Source organism: Pogona vitticeps, chromosome 2 (genome assembly GCF_051106095.1).
Source record: "Pogona vitticeps strain Pit_001003342236 chromosome 2, PviZW2.1, whole genome shotgun sequence".
Classification (NCBI taxonomy): Eukaryota; Metazoa; Chordata; class Lepidosauria; order Squamata; family Agamidae; genus Pogona; species Pogona vitticeps.
In genome coordinates, this window is record NC_135784.1 from 195,556,912 (window position 1) to 195,576,111 (window position 19,200).

The window sequence follows — 19,200 nt, forward strand, 5'->3', positions numbered from 1 at the left end:
GTAGGAAAAAATATTAAATGCATTGAGAGAACTTGGTGTATATTATGTTAGAAATCAATTTTACACTCAACCCTGCCAAGACTCAAATATGTACTTTTCATCTAAGAAATAAGCAGCCATCTCAAAATATCTCAGGTTAACTTGAAAGGGTGCCTAACTAGATCAATGCTTCCCCTCTAAATACCTAGGTGCTGTTTTGTATCATATGCTGGCCTATAAAAAAACAATGCCCAAAACAGGAAGCAAAAACCTGCTGAAGGAACAATATTTGCAGAAGCTGTTAGGAACCAGCTAGGACATGCAAACACTGAGAATTACAGCCGCAGGCCCCATGATACTTCACAGGTGAATACACCAGTCCAGTGTGGTATAGTTAAACCCATTCAAAACAAGTAGCCTTGGTTCTCAATAAAAATTGCAAAGTCATTACTGGGTGCCTCAATCCAAACCCCATTGACAAAGTCAATTATCTAGCAGCCATGGCTCCCAGTGACATACAGTGAGAGGTGGCACCTAATAGTGAAAGAGTCAAAGCATCTGCATTGAATGTGTATCCATTCTTTGACTACCATTCTGCCCTTCCCAAATTAACATCAAGGAAAAGTTTTCCCCCCAGAATCTTGAGGCAGAGACTGCCAGAACTATAATGTGGAAAGAAAGTGCTGTCCACCTCTTAAAGTGGATGAACCCCAGGAAAGTCTAACCTGCAGCCCTATGGACAACTGAGTTAAGTGGAAGTCACTTCTTAGGCTACAGAGTGGAGTTGGCAGAACCAAGATGAGCCTGAGAAAATAGGACTTGTGCACTAATGTGCACAAGTGAAAAGTGTAAAGAAAAAGATGCAACCACATCGGTATCAGTGTACGCTATGCCCCTCGACCTGCATCATGAAAGACTTGAAGCTACCTGGCCCAAATACTCTTGATGCTGCCCACTATTGCATGAAAACTACGTAATGTGTTTATTGATTGTACTATGGTGGTTCTGAAGTGAACAAAGAAGAAATGTAAACATAATTTAATTGGATTTGTATTATTAATGGTTAAATTAATAATTTCCCACTAACTTTCTGATTTCCAGTTCTGTGCCTCTGATACTGGAACCAGAAGGTTAACTTTTTTTGTCTGCTCTGCAGACTTTTAGACATATTTTTCTGCCAAACAGGATCATCCTGTGCAGACCTAGGCACTTCCTAAACTCAGAAACCTGTAATTTTCGATGTTGCTTAGTCTGCATAGGATTGCAGCTGATATCATCCTACTTTGGCATAACCTAGGAGCTGTTTGCTTGACTGCAGAATTACTTAGATTTGCCTTGCTTCAGATGGTATTGTTTAAGCAAGACATTGGGCATTTTACATTGACTGTTTTTTTTGTCCTGGGTGGTAAAGGTAAGGCCAGAAATTATTAGAAAACCTTCTAGAAGGCAGGGACAATCAAAATCTCGGACCAGTTGTCACTGAGACCAAAGAGCTTCCGCTTATGTTTCCTGTGTAATGAACAGGAATGTCCTTTGTTGTGGAATATTGTAGCCTTTCACAGTTGGATCTCTGAGCACAACACAACAGGATACAAGTGCTCCACTAACATCCTGCAGTTTTTGTAACTATTTCACACAAACGTAAACTGTAATTGGCATTTCCTGTCCCAAGAACAAGACAGTATTGCTAGGATATTGCTTTTAATGCATGAAAAAATAGCACTTATTTTAAAACATTCCAAAACACTTAAAACAATCAACGTTCATTACAGATCATGGGGTTTCAGCAACCATCTGTGTGTAACTATTTCCTAGCTAGATCCATATACAGGATTTCATTACAGGATTTCTAATTTAGGGGTCCTGCATTGCCTCAAATAGTATAGTAACCAGCATCAAAAGAAGTAGAAACAGCATTTGTCATGCACTGTCCCTTCTAGAGCAGTTGTCATGATGGCCTATTTTTGGGTCATGGTGACCCAAAAGCACACATTGTTGGGAGCACACTGTGTATGGGGCTGACATTAAAAATAGTTTGAAATCTTTGTTTCATCCAGAATGGAGCAGCTAGAAATTGTCAGGTTGTACACGGAGATCTGAGAAGAGAAAACTCCCTGGAAAAGACCCTGGTGCTGGGGAAGTGTGAAGGCAAGAGAAAGGGGGGGATGACAGAGGACGAGATGGTTGGACAGTGTCATCGAGGCTACCAACATGAATTTGACCAAATTCCGGGAGGCAGTGGAAGACAGGAAGGCCTGGCGTGCTCTGAACCATGGGATCATGAAGAGTCGGACACCAGTTGTTTGGGTGCTAAGTGAAAAAAACGAATAAAAGGCACCTCCAGATGGGGGAAGTTGGAGTGGTCTGGTTCACATTTAGAAGATTCTTATCTTTCATGCGATCTATTTCACTTGAGCAAGCCTTCCGTTCACACTGATTGATGTTTTTTCTCCTATGAGAAGGGTCCAGAAAAGTGTTTGTATTACTCCGATTTGTTCCCCTTTCAATTAATGGCAGTTCTCTTCCTGCCCTGACTTTCCCTGCAGATGTTATTCAGCAAGCCATGTTGATTTTCCTTTAAAAAAAAAAGTAAATTATAGAGCAAAACAGCAATATATCTACCTAGCTCGGGTCACATAATACTGCCAGTGTATCTTGTTTATTCAGAATAGCACTGCATCAATAGACAAAAAGAAAAAAACAAAATTTGGAATGGTAGAGTAGATGAAAATAGAGGAGAGGGGTTCTTTACCATTCCTTTCAGTGCCACAATCCATCAAATCACAGGGTTGTCATCTCAGATAACACCACTCACAACTCTATTTTGTGGACTAACCATCTGCATGGACTACAGAGTGAGCTAATTAGGAGCGCTCTGAATCATACCAAAAAACTGTAGCCCTGGCATTGTGCCGCAAAGGAGTAGGACAACTTTAGAAAGGGGTGTGGTATATTGTTCTAAGTCAAAACACACATGGAAGCGGCAATTTGATTCAAACCAAACAGCACCAAAAGCGATCCAAATAGCGTGCTGTACGCCTGTCTGGATGTGTTCTTAGTGCGGAAATGACCCTTCCATCAACTAGCTTTTAAGTACATTTTAAATTTCTAGTTTAGTATTGTTTTTTTCCCCAGATTAAAAGCAGAACAGTGGTTTATTTTAATGTTGAGACAACATTAATAAGAGTGCGAGCACCTCCTGGCCATACTGTGAAAGTGACAAAACTATTGAAAGTGCTCTTTTCCCTGGGAGATTCCCTGTACATGGTTCAATGCACCTCCCCATCAGCCCTTGCTAGGGTAGCCAATAGTGAGAGCTGACAGGAGTCGTAGTCAAACAAAGTCTTGAAGGATACATGTTCCCCTTCCATGTCCCTGAGAGTCTTGCGAGAAATACCTCACCCCTTGTTACTTAAATGCAGTAACCAGACAACTGCAAATACAAGCAGCTCTCCTTTATTGAAAAGCACTTTTGCAAAAGCAGATGTCCTAACTGGGTAGGCACACCCATCAATACAGGTCACATGATATTTATCATCTATTCCTGGCCGCATGGTCCCTCCCTTGTTTCCCCATTGGTTAGGTACTCCAAGGTGTACAGCCTATCCAGTGCGCCTAAACTTATCACAGGAAGTCCCGCCTCTGTTTACATCTCCCACTCCTCTCTTTACTTGGACCCCAGGCTCTTACTTATTCCTATCCTTATTTGGTATATGTTCCCTTTTCCTAACCTCCATGCAGTCATTCTAACTGACTTATTAAGATCCTTCCTTCTTACCTAGGCCTACTCGCTCAGTCTTCTTGCCAGTATAGTAGGGCACCTCCCTTATTTGTACTTTCCTCTTATAATTTCTCATGACTTCTCTAAATTTCTTGTGTTGGCTAAATAATTAACAAAGAGTACATACTGATTATTTTACCATGACCATTTACTCAATCATCCTGTCTTTGCACGGACTTTCAAAAGCAGCGCTGATTCCTCTATTTCTCTCAGTCTGAAATAAGGGGCTGATCTAGACTAGCCGTATATCCCAGTGTCATCCCTAGGATATAATGCAGTGTTTCCTTCAACTTGAAGCTCTCATGGCTTCCTTTTTTCCGCATATGGACTTGCAACTGGTTTTGAAGATGGTGCTCTTGACTCCACTGCAGGTTATGTGGAGAATGAGGAGAGCAAGCAGGCCTTTCCATGGTTAATGGCGTGGCTCTGCATTGTGTTTTTACTTCAGCCAATCACAAGTTTTCTCTCCAGGCTCTTTGATTACTCTGCCTATTGCCTCAGTTCTGGCAATAGCTTTAGCTACCCAAAGCTGATCTTAACTATCTGTTCTCGGTTGACTGGTTTATTTTACTTTAATTTATTTTAAAATTACTGTATGTACATTACACAGTATACATTGTTCAGCAGCCCGAGGCAAAGAGGCAGTCCCAAAACCAGCAAAATCAAGGAGCTGGACGGGGGACAGATTGTACTGTATTTTTGACTGTATACAGAATATGGTGACATGCTAAGACTCAGAAAACCTCAGTTTGAATCCCCACATGTCCATGGAAACCCACTGTGACACTGATAAAACCACTCCTTAAATATCTCATTTACCTTGAAAGCTGTATTAAGCTTTCTATAAGTCAGTTCCAACTTGACAGCACAGAACTCACACATAAAAACATAAGAGAAGCACAACGATTTGAAGTTGCAAAAAAAACTTACTTAGCGGAACAGTTAGGAGGAATTAATGGGTAGTTGAGGATGCCTTTGTTGTTTCAGTCATGGCCCAAATCCCCTGAGCTGTTACTTTGAGTTTCTGCTTTCAACATGAAGACTCATGGTTCAAAACCAGATTCCTAACTTCAGTTACACCTGAACAGCTCAGGTCTCTAAGAGAACCTTATAGGAGACATAGCAAAATTATGAGGTGTTGTTTTTAAAAGTGAGTAAGGTACAAGGAGAACAGGGCTCTTTGATAGTTGGGCAAAAAGAGAATCTTGACTAACATGCCTTTTGTGGTGACAAACGGGCCTGGTGTCATCTTTTGGTTATTCTGAAACAGAAAGGCAAGAGAACCTGTACCCCTAAAACAGTTACATAGAAGGTAGCTTGCCAGGATGTGTCCAACTGGAAATTAGTTTTGCACGCATTTGCAAACCAGAATTTACTATATGCTTGGCTTAACAGTGCATCACATTGCTCTTCAACTATTACCGAAGACATATGGATAGGTGTCTTTTTAATAGGAGAGCTAAAGAAGTATGCAGAAAGTCTAGGACAGAAGGTACAAGTGTCATGCAAAAGTCAGTTGTTTCCAGTGCAGAATCCTGAGAAATTCTTGGTTTCCCAGCCTATGAACATGAAAATTTGAGTTTCCCAGAGGGTCCCAGCCAGTCTGGATTCCTTTCTGCCTCGGGAAAACTCTTCAGTTGCTTGTGTTCTTCTTCCTGATTACAAAAAGGGGGAAAAGTCAAAAGCCCATGATTGGTAAAGAGATGTCTTTAGCTCCAGGGATTAAAGTCACTTTGTAAAAGTAATTTGTTTTAGCTTATTTTGAAACCCCTTCCCTTAAGTAAGTGAGTCATTGCTTCCTGCATTATTGTTTCATTTCATATCTTGGAAGATATCCATCTTAAGAAAATGGCATGGCCTAAAATTTAAAAACAAAATCCCTTAAAAATTGCAGTCAGAACTTTTTGTCCTGAAAAAGCAATGAGAAAAAGTAATAACTGAATTGTACCCATTACATAGGGGAGACACAGCTTTACCGTACTAAGGGCTTGTTGTCCTCCAAAGCAATGTATTACAGGTAGCACTATTACCTGTTAATATGTTGCTTTAAAGTTTAAACCTCTGCTCAGCTGTCTAAAATATTTCACAAATGCTACAAGGTAAATCAAAAGTGGCTTAAGAGCATTGAAGGGGATGTTACCTTGGTAACTACTATCTTTTCAGTATTTGTTGGAACCCTGTGTCTAAATTCCTGAAAACAAAGAACTCTGTGCAAGATCAAAGGAAAATAATAAATAATAAATAAACAAAATAATTTTAAAATCTAAAATATTTCACAGATACAAGCGGGAACATCTGGTGCATTTAGGGCACCCTGATTCTCCTGTAGTACAGTACTTAATAATTAACCTCACCAACTGTAGTGTGCAAAAACATGGCTCTCCACCAGGTGGTGCGCCAAGCATTCATGCCCAGAGTAGAGTCAAGGTGCATCTTTCCCCTATGTAATGATTTAAGTCATTGGCTGTGATAGTGTTGGTTAGTATAGTTAGTTGTAACTAGACTCAGCCCATTGACTTGGTGGGAATATGGTGAGTCAACATCTCTCTAAGTTCCACTGATTCAGTGTGTCTGCTCTAGTGAAATGCTGAAGAGGAAGCTGAATGCAGAAAAATGACACTTCTAGCCATTCAGTCAAGCGGTGAGATACCAGGAGTATGTGATTTAAATTTGTGCCAGTATCCAGTTCAGTAAAACCACATGTGCATTGTGCAACAGACTGTGCTGCAAGTGGTGTGATCTTTTCACCACTAACACAAGGAGATACCTAATAGTTGTTGTAGGTTTTTCGGGCTGTTCGGCCGTGTTCTGGACATACCCAATAGCCTATGAAATTGGAAATCCCATCTGTTCCAATGGGGACTTGCACTTCAAAAACACCAAGCAGGGAGATTATTCACACAGATTTATTGTGCAGTTGGGGCTTTCCAGTCTGCTGGCATTCAGCAGGATGCCAGACCTGGGCATTAAGCAGGCAAGGTCTGGCATGTACTTCCCGTGCCACTAGCATTCTGCCTCCCCTGCAAACATTCCAGGCAGCTTTGTGATGGAAATGCAGAGGATTTCAGAACTGATCCCATTAGCCACGTTTGCCAGGGACCGGTATTGCTAGACCGGAGGCTAAAAATCTCTCACTTGCCACTGAGAAAATTCTGAAGACAAGGGGTAGTTGTGTCAGTCGGTCCCAACAAAAATAATAAAGAGTCTTCCGGCACCTTAAAAACTAATATGTTCCACGTTGCTTAAGCTTTTCTGTCTGGAGGAAATGGCTTTCCGTCCATGACATCATGTCCCCAAATAAGACATCTTCCTCTTTAATGTGACACAGGATTCCAAGTTGCCACCACTAAGAATATCACCACACATTCAAGGTGCCTTGCAACACTGTCTCTTCCCTGTGGGCAAAGCCTTCCCCTGGTTCCTTTCCATGGTTTCTCACATCCTGATCTGCCTCCTCCAGAATCTGACTTTGCTTTTGCACTGATTATGTCTGCATTTGCCTCTTTGGGATGATCACCGATTTCTATGTATCTGGGCACCAGCAGCCTAAAAGCCTGTCTGCACTGAGGTCTGACAGCATTATGTTCTCACGTGGCCATCATAGATTTTAAAAAAAAAATTTAAAGGGGCAGGTACCAGGGAAAGTGCACCATCTGAGTAGTGACTGAATACGTGCTCCATATCTTTAATAAATTAGAGCATTTGGAAGAGAAGATAAGAATTGGCTTCATTAAGCAACACAGGAAAATTGAGATTTGGACAAATCATTAGTCCAGACTTATTAATAATATATCAATGCAATGGACAATGCAAATATTTTTATGTATTTGGACTTCCCTTATTTCTGCAAATGTAAGGCCCAGATCAAGGAATGTGGATGCATTTCTTTGTTTTGGTTTCTACGTACAGCATCCAGACTTGTTGAACAACACATTTCTACATTAATTTCCTTTTAATTTTTTTAATTTTTATCTAAATTCCTGCATGAAAAACCATACCACCCCCCTTTTTTTACACTTCTTCTATAGTACTCATTTTTCATTGGAAAACTTTGTCACAAAATGTGGAGACCATATAAAAACTGAAGGATAATATATACTTCCCACCACCATTTTGTGGTGGTGGGAGGTATACTGTTTATGTTCGGGAGACATGCGCTGATTCGTTCATATTGCAATGCAGACTATACCAGTTTCTCTCTCGTCTTTAACCGGACGTTTGCCCATCATCCACATCAAGTGCTAGTGGGTTTGGGTCCCAGGTCTCAGGCAGAGAAAGGCCTTCCCCTTACCTGACATCCTTTGCAATGGCAGGGGCTAAACTTGAGACCATTGTCTGCCTGTGTGATGGGATTTCACAGAACTTGACGGCATTTGTACACAACTCAGTTCACTGGCAACAAATACAAACGCAAAACAACTTTAAGGAAAACAGAGCATCAGGCTTCCCAGAAATGTTTGTATACACTGTACAGCTGGAAGAGAAATTTCAGCTGGCTCTGGAATCAGAGCCAGGTTTCCCATGAGGGAAAGAGAGGCAGCTGCCTTGGACTGGAGAGCCGATAAATCCGGCCTGCAGAGGAAAAATCCGCTGGGAGATTCTCCTGATCTGCCTTATTAACATGAGCAGGAATTGCCGCAAGAGAAGAGGACGGTTGTGGACTGTGAGCTCCCTGACCTCCCAATTCATAAGTATATGTCAGATGAAGGTGGAACCATTCATACCTTTTTTTTTTCCCCCAGCAGCACTGGCCTTTCTTGGGCCAGCTGGGTCTTCAGTAGCAGGTGAAGCTTAAGATTAGGATGAAGGTTCTTCTCCTAAGCATAATTGCACTGAGGAGGCTACAGGCACTTCTGAGATGGGCAGCTGCCTTTCCCTCTCCAAAGCGAAGGAGAAAACAGCGGACAATCTTGTGCGTTTTTTGGTAAAGCCTCATGTCTCCAGGGCAGCCTCTGTCTGGGACTGCCTGACTCATGGTTTTTGGATGCCTGATGGGGTTGGCAGTACTTCTTCATGGAAAGAGTTGGAGCCGCCTGAAGGTCTGCCTCTTCCCATGGCAATTATGCTCCCTCTGGGATAAGACTTCCTCTTCCGTGCTGAAACAGATCCGAGCAAATGGGAACAAAGGGTCACAGCCTATTGCATTTCGGCTCGCCAGAGCAAGAGGCTCTGTAATGAGACCCACAGTACGAAGAACAGCAGTGTGTCTTATGCTACATAAAGCTTTGGAGCAGGATATTTATAGGGTGTTATTATTCCTAGGGCTCAATGTACAGTATATTTTTAACCTGAAGGCATGGGGAATAGTCATGTATTATCATATTTTACTGTAGCTTTTGATGAGAGAAATCTCTTTTCCCCAGGAATAGAATCAAAATGGAAACCTGATGTTCCTTTGTGAGAATATGCAATCTCTTACTCTCTTTTTTTTTAATGAGCAGCAAACCTCTGTGTCCATTAATGCTTCTAAAAGCCATGTTGGTCTCCTCCTTTGTGCCAAAAATGAGCATGCAGAGGGAGGTGATATCAGAGATTACATCAAAGGGACCTGAAGCATTTGCAAACAGGAAACAGCTGCTCATACTTACTCTCCCCATCCTACAATTTGGTTGAAGTTAACAGTGTAGACTGAAGAAACAATATCCCCCCCCCACACACACACACACACATCAAGTGCTAGTGGCTTTGGGTCCCAGGTTTTAGGCAGAGAGAGACCTTCTCCTTCTGACATCCTAGAAAGTGATATGAGCATTATCTCTAGTGTGCTTGCAAATACTGCTAAGACACCGAATGTTGTCCTACTTGTACAGAATATCAGCCACCCAGGACTGGGGGATAACAGGTCCATGGTGCCCAAGAGCTAAAGACTGCTTGGACGCCTGGGGGTCTGGTTTGGGTTTTGAAACTTTAAAGGAGAGGAAGAAGGGTTCACTCCTTGTCCTCTCCTTCCATCATCAGGTAAAGACCTTTTGTTTTCAGGCCAGCTCTTAAACAATTGTGTCACAGTAATGCCTTGTTTCTTAAACGTAAGAGATTTTTAAATGTGTTTAAAATGTTTTTAAAATTGTTTTTAATCTTGATATTTGTTCAATTGTTGTTTTAAAACTGTTCGAGGTTGTATAGTGTGCGGTTGTGAGCCGCCTTGGGTCCCCTGTGGGGAGAAAGGCAGCATATAAATAATATATTTTTTAAAAAAATTAGCTACATGAATAACTAAACGGTGGGATATTTCCTGAACAGCAGCTGGTTGAAAGAAAGACTCTTTGAATATAGGCTGATGCCTGTGTGTTTACATTCAGATTATACACTATATCTCCCTGAAACAAATTACAGGGACTTCGCTTAATAGGGAAAGTCAGACGGGACATGATAGCTTCTTTACAATGAATGACTACGAGGTATTAACTGTTCACTGTCAGTAGTCAGTGCTTTGGGGAAATGATGGTATTGGTGCATTGGGTTTTGATGGTTTTTCTAATAATTACATGCTTGTGATCAAGACTTTGCAGATGAGGCTGTTGTTGAACTGAATGTTCCCTTCATAATTTTGACCTTTTAAAGCTGATGCCTTAAGGGCAACTTTGTATTTTTCAGCAAAGCCAGCATGTTACACATCCCATTGTCTGACATCCAAAGTCTTGTTTGCCACTGAGAACTTTTCTGCCTGTTTCTCTAATTTTCTCCTGTTTCTGGAGGGGTGCTCAGTCCCCTGGAGTGGCTTTTCGTGGAGGTCTGTGGCATAAAGAGGAAAACTCCAGTGCCATTGATGGACTATCCAACTGGCTTCTCTAGATCAAAATGATTGTTTGTAGGATTATTCTTGCTTCAGACACATCCTGTGGCTGGGGCCCAGAGAAGACCATCTTGGGTTTATTTTTCAGATATCAGAAAAGATAAGGGGGCACACTCCATCACACCCACCTCCCTCAATTACTGAGCCTGTTGAGAGGGCAGGGGGGAGCTGCAAAGCCCTTTGGATCCTAGCTTTACATAATATCACCTCATGCTTCTCCGCTCGCTCACTCCTTTTTCTGAGCCAACATAAGAGTTACTTTTCATTTGTTTGAATGTTGCATTTGGCCGACTCATTACTCTTACCTGACAGCAGATAAAAGAGAATTCTGATGCTGAATTACTTACAAATATATTTATTGTTGGCCAGCTGTGGCTCTAGTTCAGGATTGGATAATATGTGGCCTATGAGCTGCATCTCTTTCCACCACCACCCCAGGGGATGGGGACCAGCTGCCACCTACCCTAGAAAATACTAAAAACTCTCAAAAACTTGTTTTGTGAAAAGCTCTCTGTTAGCTCAGTCTGTAGGGAGTTTGGGGGGGAAATTTTGCCATGTTTTAAGGGTTCCCAGCACTTTTGAGGGCCCCATCATTACCCAATTTTTTTATTTAACCATGAGAGGGTACAGTGGCTTTTTTTCATTAAAAAAACTTCTTAGGGTGCAACTAGATGAGGATTTGTCCTGATGCTTGATCTGAGGATGGATTGGTTTGCTCCTTTTCCCGATCCCTGATGCACACCTACCTGCACCTTTCTGGTTCTGTGGCAGAGACTACTCTTTTTTTTTTTTTGGTGCGGTTAGGGTTGCTCCGTTTTGGTTCCATTCCAGCACTTGTAATTGCTGGGATCAAACCAAAGTGGACGGCTTAAGTTGCTGAACAGTATTGTGAAAGTGAAAGTTTCCTTTGCTCCTCCAAAGAGGAAACAAGGTTGGTTTTTTTTTAAAAGCTTTGTAGGGCAGCACTGATGCACTACTGTATTTACAGTATTTTTTAAAAATGTTTAATTGCATCCAAGGAGGAGGAAGGAACAAGAAGGGAAATCTTTTTTGTTTTATTTTCTTCCTCTTTAAAAGGAGGTGGAACCGATAGGGTTTCTTGAGGTGCAGAGTGGTTTCCTGACCCAAAACCACCCAATCTTTGCATGTCGGTGGAAGGATTGCAGTAAATTCCATACGGAACCTCTATGCGACCGTAAGCAACCCTATTTAGACTGATCCAGCCTACTCCAATTTACCTGTCTAGTCGGATAACAGAAATTTGTTATTGCTATCTTTACAGTACATCGTCAGTCCATTAAAAACAAAATAAAAATATAAAAATATGCAAAATAGTTCCACTCTTCCCCTTTAGCCCCAGCCACTTGTCTTCCTTAGGCTGCTAGCAGACTTGAAGAACGACCCTTGGTTCTGTTGAGATTAGTCATCCCATTCTGTCTGTGCATAGTGGGAAAGAATAGTATCTATTCAAGCATCATTACAACATAGAACTCACACCCTAAAGACCATACTAAAGTTAACCCAAGGGCTTGGGCCTGTCCTAATATTTTTGTCTTTAAATATTTTTAAAGACAAGCCTCAACCCCCCAACAACCCATCTTACTAGCTGCTTCTGAAAGTACCCTCCATTTCAAAAGCAGCTCTTTTCCATGAACTACAGTACCAGCAGAGAAACAGAGGTGTAAGGCCCTGCTTGGCCCATAGAACTGAATCTGTGCCTATTTGGCCTCTAGAATCATATATTTTCCAGGATCCTTAGAGCATTTGTGTTTCTTGTTGAACAAGGTCAGGTTAACCAATAATAAAATGATACCCAGTGTATCTCCATGTTTAATCAGTTTGCACATTTGTTAATTTCAAAGTCCCTCACCTTGATGCCTTTGTCCTATTAATGCTTGCGCTGCTCAGCCTTCTGAAAAGGTTCTCTCCTTTGTAGGACCATCCATCGTGACACCCCCAAAAGACATTTGGAACATCACTGGGACCCAGATTTTCCTGAGTTGTGAGGTCATTGGAGTTCCAACCCCAGTCCTCACCTGGAACAAGGTCAGTGCATGTTGAAGATGGGCCACCAGCAGGTTTTCTGCAAGCCAACCTGAAAGGAATGGAGGTCATGACAGAGAGGCTACCGTGATCTCCCTTGGAAAATCCCATGGAAAGGAATAGGATCCAAACCTAAGCACAAATGTTCTCTCCTCACATGCATTTCATCAGGTCTTGTGTAGGATTTCCTTGTCGATTGTGCTGTTTGCCCCACCAGTGCTTGTCCTTGTGATGGCACAATAGATAATTATTACATCTTGAGGGACGGATGAAGGTGATAGGGGATCGTAGGCAGTAGGAAGAATAATTTCTGAGCAATCAATCATGCTTAAAAGTTCTCATACAGGCATGCCGGACACAAAAAAGGGAGAGGGTTAGAACAAAACAGGGCAAGTTGGGGAATGTTAAATACATTGCCAAAGCAAACACTCTTTCAGAGCCCTCCAAGCATAACTTAAATTTCTATGATTGGTTTTCAACAGTAGTTATAGTATTTGCAAAAGCAGTGCAGCTATATCTTCAAGGAAAACTTAAGATGTAGTTTTTGTCCTTGTTTCTCAGCATGTCTTCCCTCCAGCTCCTTCCCCAGCTCTTAAGTTTTCTGCAAGCTCTGCTTTTTTTTCTCTTCATCCTTATACAACAAGCTCTGTTGCACTTTGCCATATTAGGCTTTCATGGGGAAGAGGAGCTGCATGAAAGAATCTCTTGTCTGTGAGCTCATGCCCATTCCCGGAGGCACTGAAAACATTTAAAGAGGCAGGAGCACCAGCAGTCTCCCACTGTGTTCTGCTGTCTACAGTCCTGCTGGAACCAAGTGAGGGACGAAGCATCTGCAAGGGGAGAGGAATCCAGTACTGCTAGAGAGTGGAACTAGATAAACTCAGTGGACTTGGCTCATATTGCAGTGGCTGAAAGCTTCGTTTTTATGCTGGAATGTTCTTGTTCCTTGACTTCTGTCCAGTCCGTTGTGGTTTCCCTTTTGCCTTAAATAAGGATTCCGCCCCTTTTGGGTGTGGTAGCACTCCTCTTGAAAATCCAGATTTGCAATTGGGAGTTTTCTTGGACGAACCCCTGTTCTTGGATGTTCAGCTAGCAGCTGTATCCTGGGGGGGACACAAAACTCCATTTCCCTCTGGGTTGGATGGCTACTGCACAGTCTGTACAGGACAATTAATATATATATGGACCATGTGAGGTTTTTATATACAGTATATATATATAAAAAATACATGGTCCATAATGCTCCAACAAAGATCCCAATCATCATTGGGAAGATGCTGCGCCTATCTTATAACAACTGCACTGGTTTCAATTTTATTTCTGAGCACAATTCAAAATACTGTTTTATCAACTTTTAAAACCCTAAAATGATTTGGAACCAGGATGTCTGAAGAGATGTTAACTCCTTTATGAGCCTGCTTGATCGCAAATATCCGCAAGGGAAACTTTTTCTTTGCCCTGATGGGCTGTCCTTTCACATGGAGGGACAGGAGAGAAGCAGATCATCCATTTGTTTCAGTGTTGGAACTATCCATGCACTTGGTACCTAACTTGCACAGTGAGGGACAGATACTTACTGTACGTAACTTTCAAGGCCGAAAGCCACAGTCTGTCTTCCTCTGTGCAGAGGTCCTTGGGGACAAATTGTAGTCTGTTCCTCCACATCAGAACAGCATGATCATTTAATAATAATAATAACCTTAGAACTGGAATGAACCTTCTGGATCATCGAGTCCACGCCCTGTCAAGAAGGCACTATGGAGAATCAAACTCCCAACCTCTGGCTCTGCAGCTGGCTACCTAAACCACTGGGCTAGCCAGCAGTTCTAGTCAATGGACAGGATTCAAAGAGTCACTTAGGATCATGAAGATGATTTATATTAATTCAGTTGTTATTATTTTACATTTTCTGTTTGAACAGCTAGCACTTTCCCCCATACAATCTTTCAGGAACTTCTTTCAAAACTCATCTATTTAAAACAGCAACGACAGTAACAACAAAACAAAACAAAAAAATCTGTTTACATATTTTTTAAAGGGGAGAAAAAGGCTCCTGTTTAAGGCAAAACAAAACCCTATGTAAAGTCCTCTGGGCTTATAGAGCTAATTTCGGAGTTCTTTGGGTTTTGTTCAACATTAACAATGTCTTCTCATTGGCCAGTCTTCTAATGAGCTTCCACTAAAGCAAAGCAGAAGATCCTGCCAGCATGATAACATGGGGCCACACGGCATGCCCAAGAGTTGATATTGTGCAAATGGTGGTTTCCATGAAGAAAACCCACCCTCCACTTTTGCAGTGGCAATGCTTCTGCTGGTGGTAGTGATCCTGTGTTGCTACGCTGGTGGACTTTTTCCTCAGCAGAAGTTCTCTCATATACTGCCCATAAGACTTGAACTTATTTAAAGCATGTGACCTGTGCAGGCAACAAAATTAAATACAAGACAATCGAGAGATTTATTTTGAGCAAGGGGAGGAGGGACTAATTCTTTCAACCCTAATCTTTTTCTCTCTCATATGCCAGATAACAAGGAGCCAGTATGGTGTCCAAAGAATGGAACTTCTTCCAGGAGATCGGGAGAATTTAGCTATCCAGACTCGTGGTGGCCCGGAGAAACATGAAGTGACAGGGTGGGTATTGGTAAGTTCCCCCTTTATTTTTATTTTTAACTAGTTGAAACATTTCTGTATTATTTCAATGGAACAGCGATGTGTTTTAAGGAAGTAATGTCATTCTCAGACTTTGGGGGCTGGTTGAGATTAATTATGGCACATTGAGGTGACACAGTGGCAGTCTAAGATGATGCCTTTTTTCTCCTGTCCTTTGGTGTACCCTTTGCTTTGCATTCAGTAACATATAATAAAAATAAACACACCTACGTAAAATGTGCTGTTGAATCCTAGGTTGTGGTACAACTGCAGTTGAATAATTCAGTCCTACATATGTTCAATTTTGTGAACCCTATGCAAATGTTGCATTCACATGATGACATTCAACCCAGACTAGACGTACAGTGGTGCCTTGCATTACGACGTTAATTCGTTCCAGCGAAATCGCTGTAGAATGAAAACGTCATAATTCGAAAATAAAAAGCCCATTGAAACGCATTGAAACCCCTTCAGTGCATTCCAATGGGCTGGAAACTCACCATCCAGCGAAGATCCTCCATAGGGCGGCCATTTTCGGTGCCTGTGCAGCGAGGAATCCGTCGCAGAAAACAGCGCGGAGTCATTTTATTTACCCGGAGGCCATTTCGAAACTGCCGATCAGCTAGAGGAAAATCGTTGTTTTATGAAGAATTGGTTCCCAAAGCAGGAAACCAATCATCACAAAGCGAAAAAACCCATTTAGACCATCATATTGCAATTGCAATCACAAAAAGATCATCGTAATGCGGTTTCATCGTAATGCAGGGCAATCGTAAAGCAAGACACCGCTGTAGTAAGAGCAGGCGTTGGAGCACCTGGCTGCAAAACCAGGGCTGGACAGTTCAGATCCCCACCATGGCTCCTGCAAAAGAGGTCTGTCAAAATCACCTGGAGCTTGTGGGGCTGATGGGGTTACATGCCCTGCTCCCAGTATAGCAGTGGGTAAGCAGTACAGTCCAAGAAGGAAAGAATGGCAAACCATTTCTGAGTGCTTTTTAATCTGCAAAAATAATGTATCCATTTTTTAAGCTGATTCCACAGTGTATTTAATTGTTTGTGTGTGTGTATTCAGCATAACCGTTGGTCTTGACTTGAAGAATGCATTTAGGGTTATTTCTGCCTGACAATAACTGCAGAGGAGTAGGCGATGAATGATTACTTACAGCTGAAGACGGTTCACTCCCAGTTCTCCACAGCTATGCAAAGAGCTAGGGAAGGTCAAAGGTACTGCAGGATCCACACTCAGCTCACCCAGTGTGGTGGGAAAGCAGCCAGACATCCCGTCTTCCACACAGCAGAAAGTATGTTGTGTTCTTATGCCTCTCTCTCTACAAATCTACATCAGCACAGCTGACGTGGTCCCCCAGTGAGTGTGTTGAGTGTCATACTGTCTTCAAAACACACGTGCTCCTAAATAGAGCCCACTCCTGATCCACCAACTACGTTAGGACCGGGGGTGCAGGGATCTGTATTTTTGAACCACACTTCCCATAATTTTGCAAGTCGTGGTCCAAAAACACAAGCCTGCACATCTCTCCTTACAGACTTTCCAAGTTAGGTCTCCCCATAGGGACCTCGACCTTCTGACAGCCACGAGAAGCAAAGTGGTTTGTATAGCAGGCCTTTTTGGTCTTTGGGAGATCTTCTCACAAAGAGGCCCATGAAGCTGACTCTAGGGGAGCATTCAGGAAAATTATTCTTTGGCGGTATGTGTGGAATCTGGCTGGCTTTAGAGAACTTTGTTGGGTTTTTTTAAAAAAACTACTGCCAATTTATTACACTTTGGGAAAAAAATGTGTTTTTAAAATTAGTCTGCTGTTTTTAATTACTGTATTATAAGCTCACTAAAAGCTCTGGAGGGCAGGAACGAGTCCAAATTCCATGCCTACACTGGGACTTTTCCTACCCCCATTCTGTATATATCCCTGGCCCTTCGAAGTTCTGTAGATAGAACAGGGGACGGCATGGAATGGCATATGATTGCAGGAAGGAAGATTCAGAAGAAATGCCCATAAAAATAAATATCTCTTACTGCCCCACGGGACATTTAGGAGTCATACCCTAAAGCGGGGTGGGGGGAGGAATCTGAGAATACATTTTGGGTTTCGATGGCCGGCTTTCAAATCTGATTTGCTGCAGATGTTTTAAGAATAACAGCAATGGTGGCCTTCCAGTTGTTGTTCTGCAGCTCTCATCAGGTCTAGCTCAGACAGCCCATTTTAAAAGGTCACAAGAACTGCAGTTGAGTGTCATCTGGAGGGTCACCAGTTTCCCACACTCATTCTGGGGAGGTGGGGGGGGACAAAACCAGAAACAAATCAAATGCCTTAACCTCTAACAAGAAGGGCTAGTGACTTCCAGAAGTCCTGGGTTGCTCCTTCCAGACACCTGCTGCACTTTGCTTGCATCTGGGTAAAGCTATTTATATGTTTACTAAATTGATGGAATGACAGGAGGGACTATCAAGAGAGATTATTGGGAGTTTGGAAAGATGAAAGGGCCAGCTTTTATTAATGAATGCTTTCCACTAATGAAAAAAAAACAACGATAGTTGTTCCTAACTGGTAACCTGAGAGCTGGACTACAGTGGGTGTGGAGTTAGATTGTCCAGAAGTGTTGAGAACTGGACCAAATACTACACAAGGATGTTGTAAAAATCTTGAGAAACACAACATGTTAACTATGGTCCTGCTTTAACAGATATCTCCTCTGAGCCAAGACGATGCTGGAGAATATGAATGCCATGCACTAAACTCTAAAGGAGAGGCCACAGCCTCTGCAAAGATCACCGTGGTTAATTCTATAAATGAAATACCTACAGGAAAAGGTAATGTTGGTCTGTCTCTCTGTGTGTGTGTGTGTGTGTGTGTGACAGAGAAAGAGGGAGGGAGGGAGGGAGAGAGAGAGAGAGAGAGATCGCCCCCAGAAGAAGGGAATGGTAAACCACTTCTGAGTACTCTCTACTTGGAAAGCCTTGAAAAAGGCTGCCATAGGTCAGAATTGACTGGATGGCATATGATTAAAGTGGTACCTCGACTTACGAACTTAATCCTTATTGGAATGGCGTTCATACATCGAAAAGTTCATAAGTCGAGGCAAGATTTCCCATAGGAATGCATTGAAAGCCATTTAATCCGTTCAGGCTGTTTTTCCTTCGTATGTTGAGGAGCTGTTCGTAGGTAGAGGCATTAGTTCCCATAGGAACTCATGCAAAGCCGGTTAATCCGTACTCTATCACTAGGGGGTGAATTTTTAATTTTTTTTCTTCTTTTGACCTACGATGAACTTCTGTCAAAAAAAGGGAAAAATTTTCGGGGTTTTTTTCTGCCCGTAAGTCGAGGCTCCGTTCACAAGTCGAAGCAACATTTTGCGAATGGAGCTGTTCGTAACTCAAATCATTTGCAAGTAGAGACGGTCATAAGTCAAGGTACCACTGTATTGTTATTAGATGAATCCAGAAGATAACCATGTGATATGGGGAAGGTCAGGACCAAGAACAGTTGGGATGTGGCTGTAGTCCCTCTGTGCCAACATATTTTGAAAAGCTGTTTTGGATTTAATGGAAGATGAAACCAAAGCATAAGTGGGTGCAACACATACAACAAAGAAAGATGCACATCCTTCAGCTTCACAGGCAGATTAATGTTGCACCATACCTGCGCCCCACAGTGCAGACCAGAAAGTGATCTTCTAGTTTCCAAACCCTTGATCTACAAACATTTTCCCTGCATGTTCTCAAAAAAAAAAAGTCCCTTTGCTTTATAATAGGCCTGTGACTTGCCATGGGAATTACCAATGATTGTCAGTGGAAACTATGCTATGTAAAAGATGGACAGTGAAGAAAGACAGGGTGGGATGAAATTAACTCATTTCTGGAGAAATGTCACTGCATTACTCGCAAGTAAAACTGCTTTTTTTACTCTATAATGGTGAACTTTTATTGACCTGTAATTCTTT

General features: G+C 42.1%; 1 protein-coding gene and 1 long non-coding RNA gene across 2 annotated transcripts in view; one reads left to right on the plus strand and one right to left on the minus strand.

Moving 5' to 3' along the window:
- The window catches only part of IGFBP7 (insulin like growth factor binding protein 7), a 36,578-nt gene that overhangs the window by 14,578 nt on the left and 2,800 nt on the right, over positions 1-19,200 (plus strand). Inside the window, exons 2-4 of the mRNA XM_072991849.2 lie at positions 12,490-12,599; positions 15,119-15,235; positions 17,944-18,070. Coding sequence (XP_072847950.2) covers positions 12,490-12,599; positions 15,119-15,235; positions 17,944-18,070 — 354 coding nt within the window. The remainder of the gene's footprint in view (positions 1-12,489; positions 12,600-15,118; positions 15,236-17,943; positions 18,071-19,200) is intronic.
- LOC140704773 (uncharacterized) lies at positions 5,312-8,576 on the minus strand. The gene is made up of 2 exons (XR_012084191.2): positions 8,485-8,576; positions 5,312-5,415 (listed from the first exon to the last, which is right to left on the minus strand). It is a non-coding gene; the product is annotated as an uncharacterized LOC140704773 (long non-coding RNA).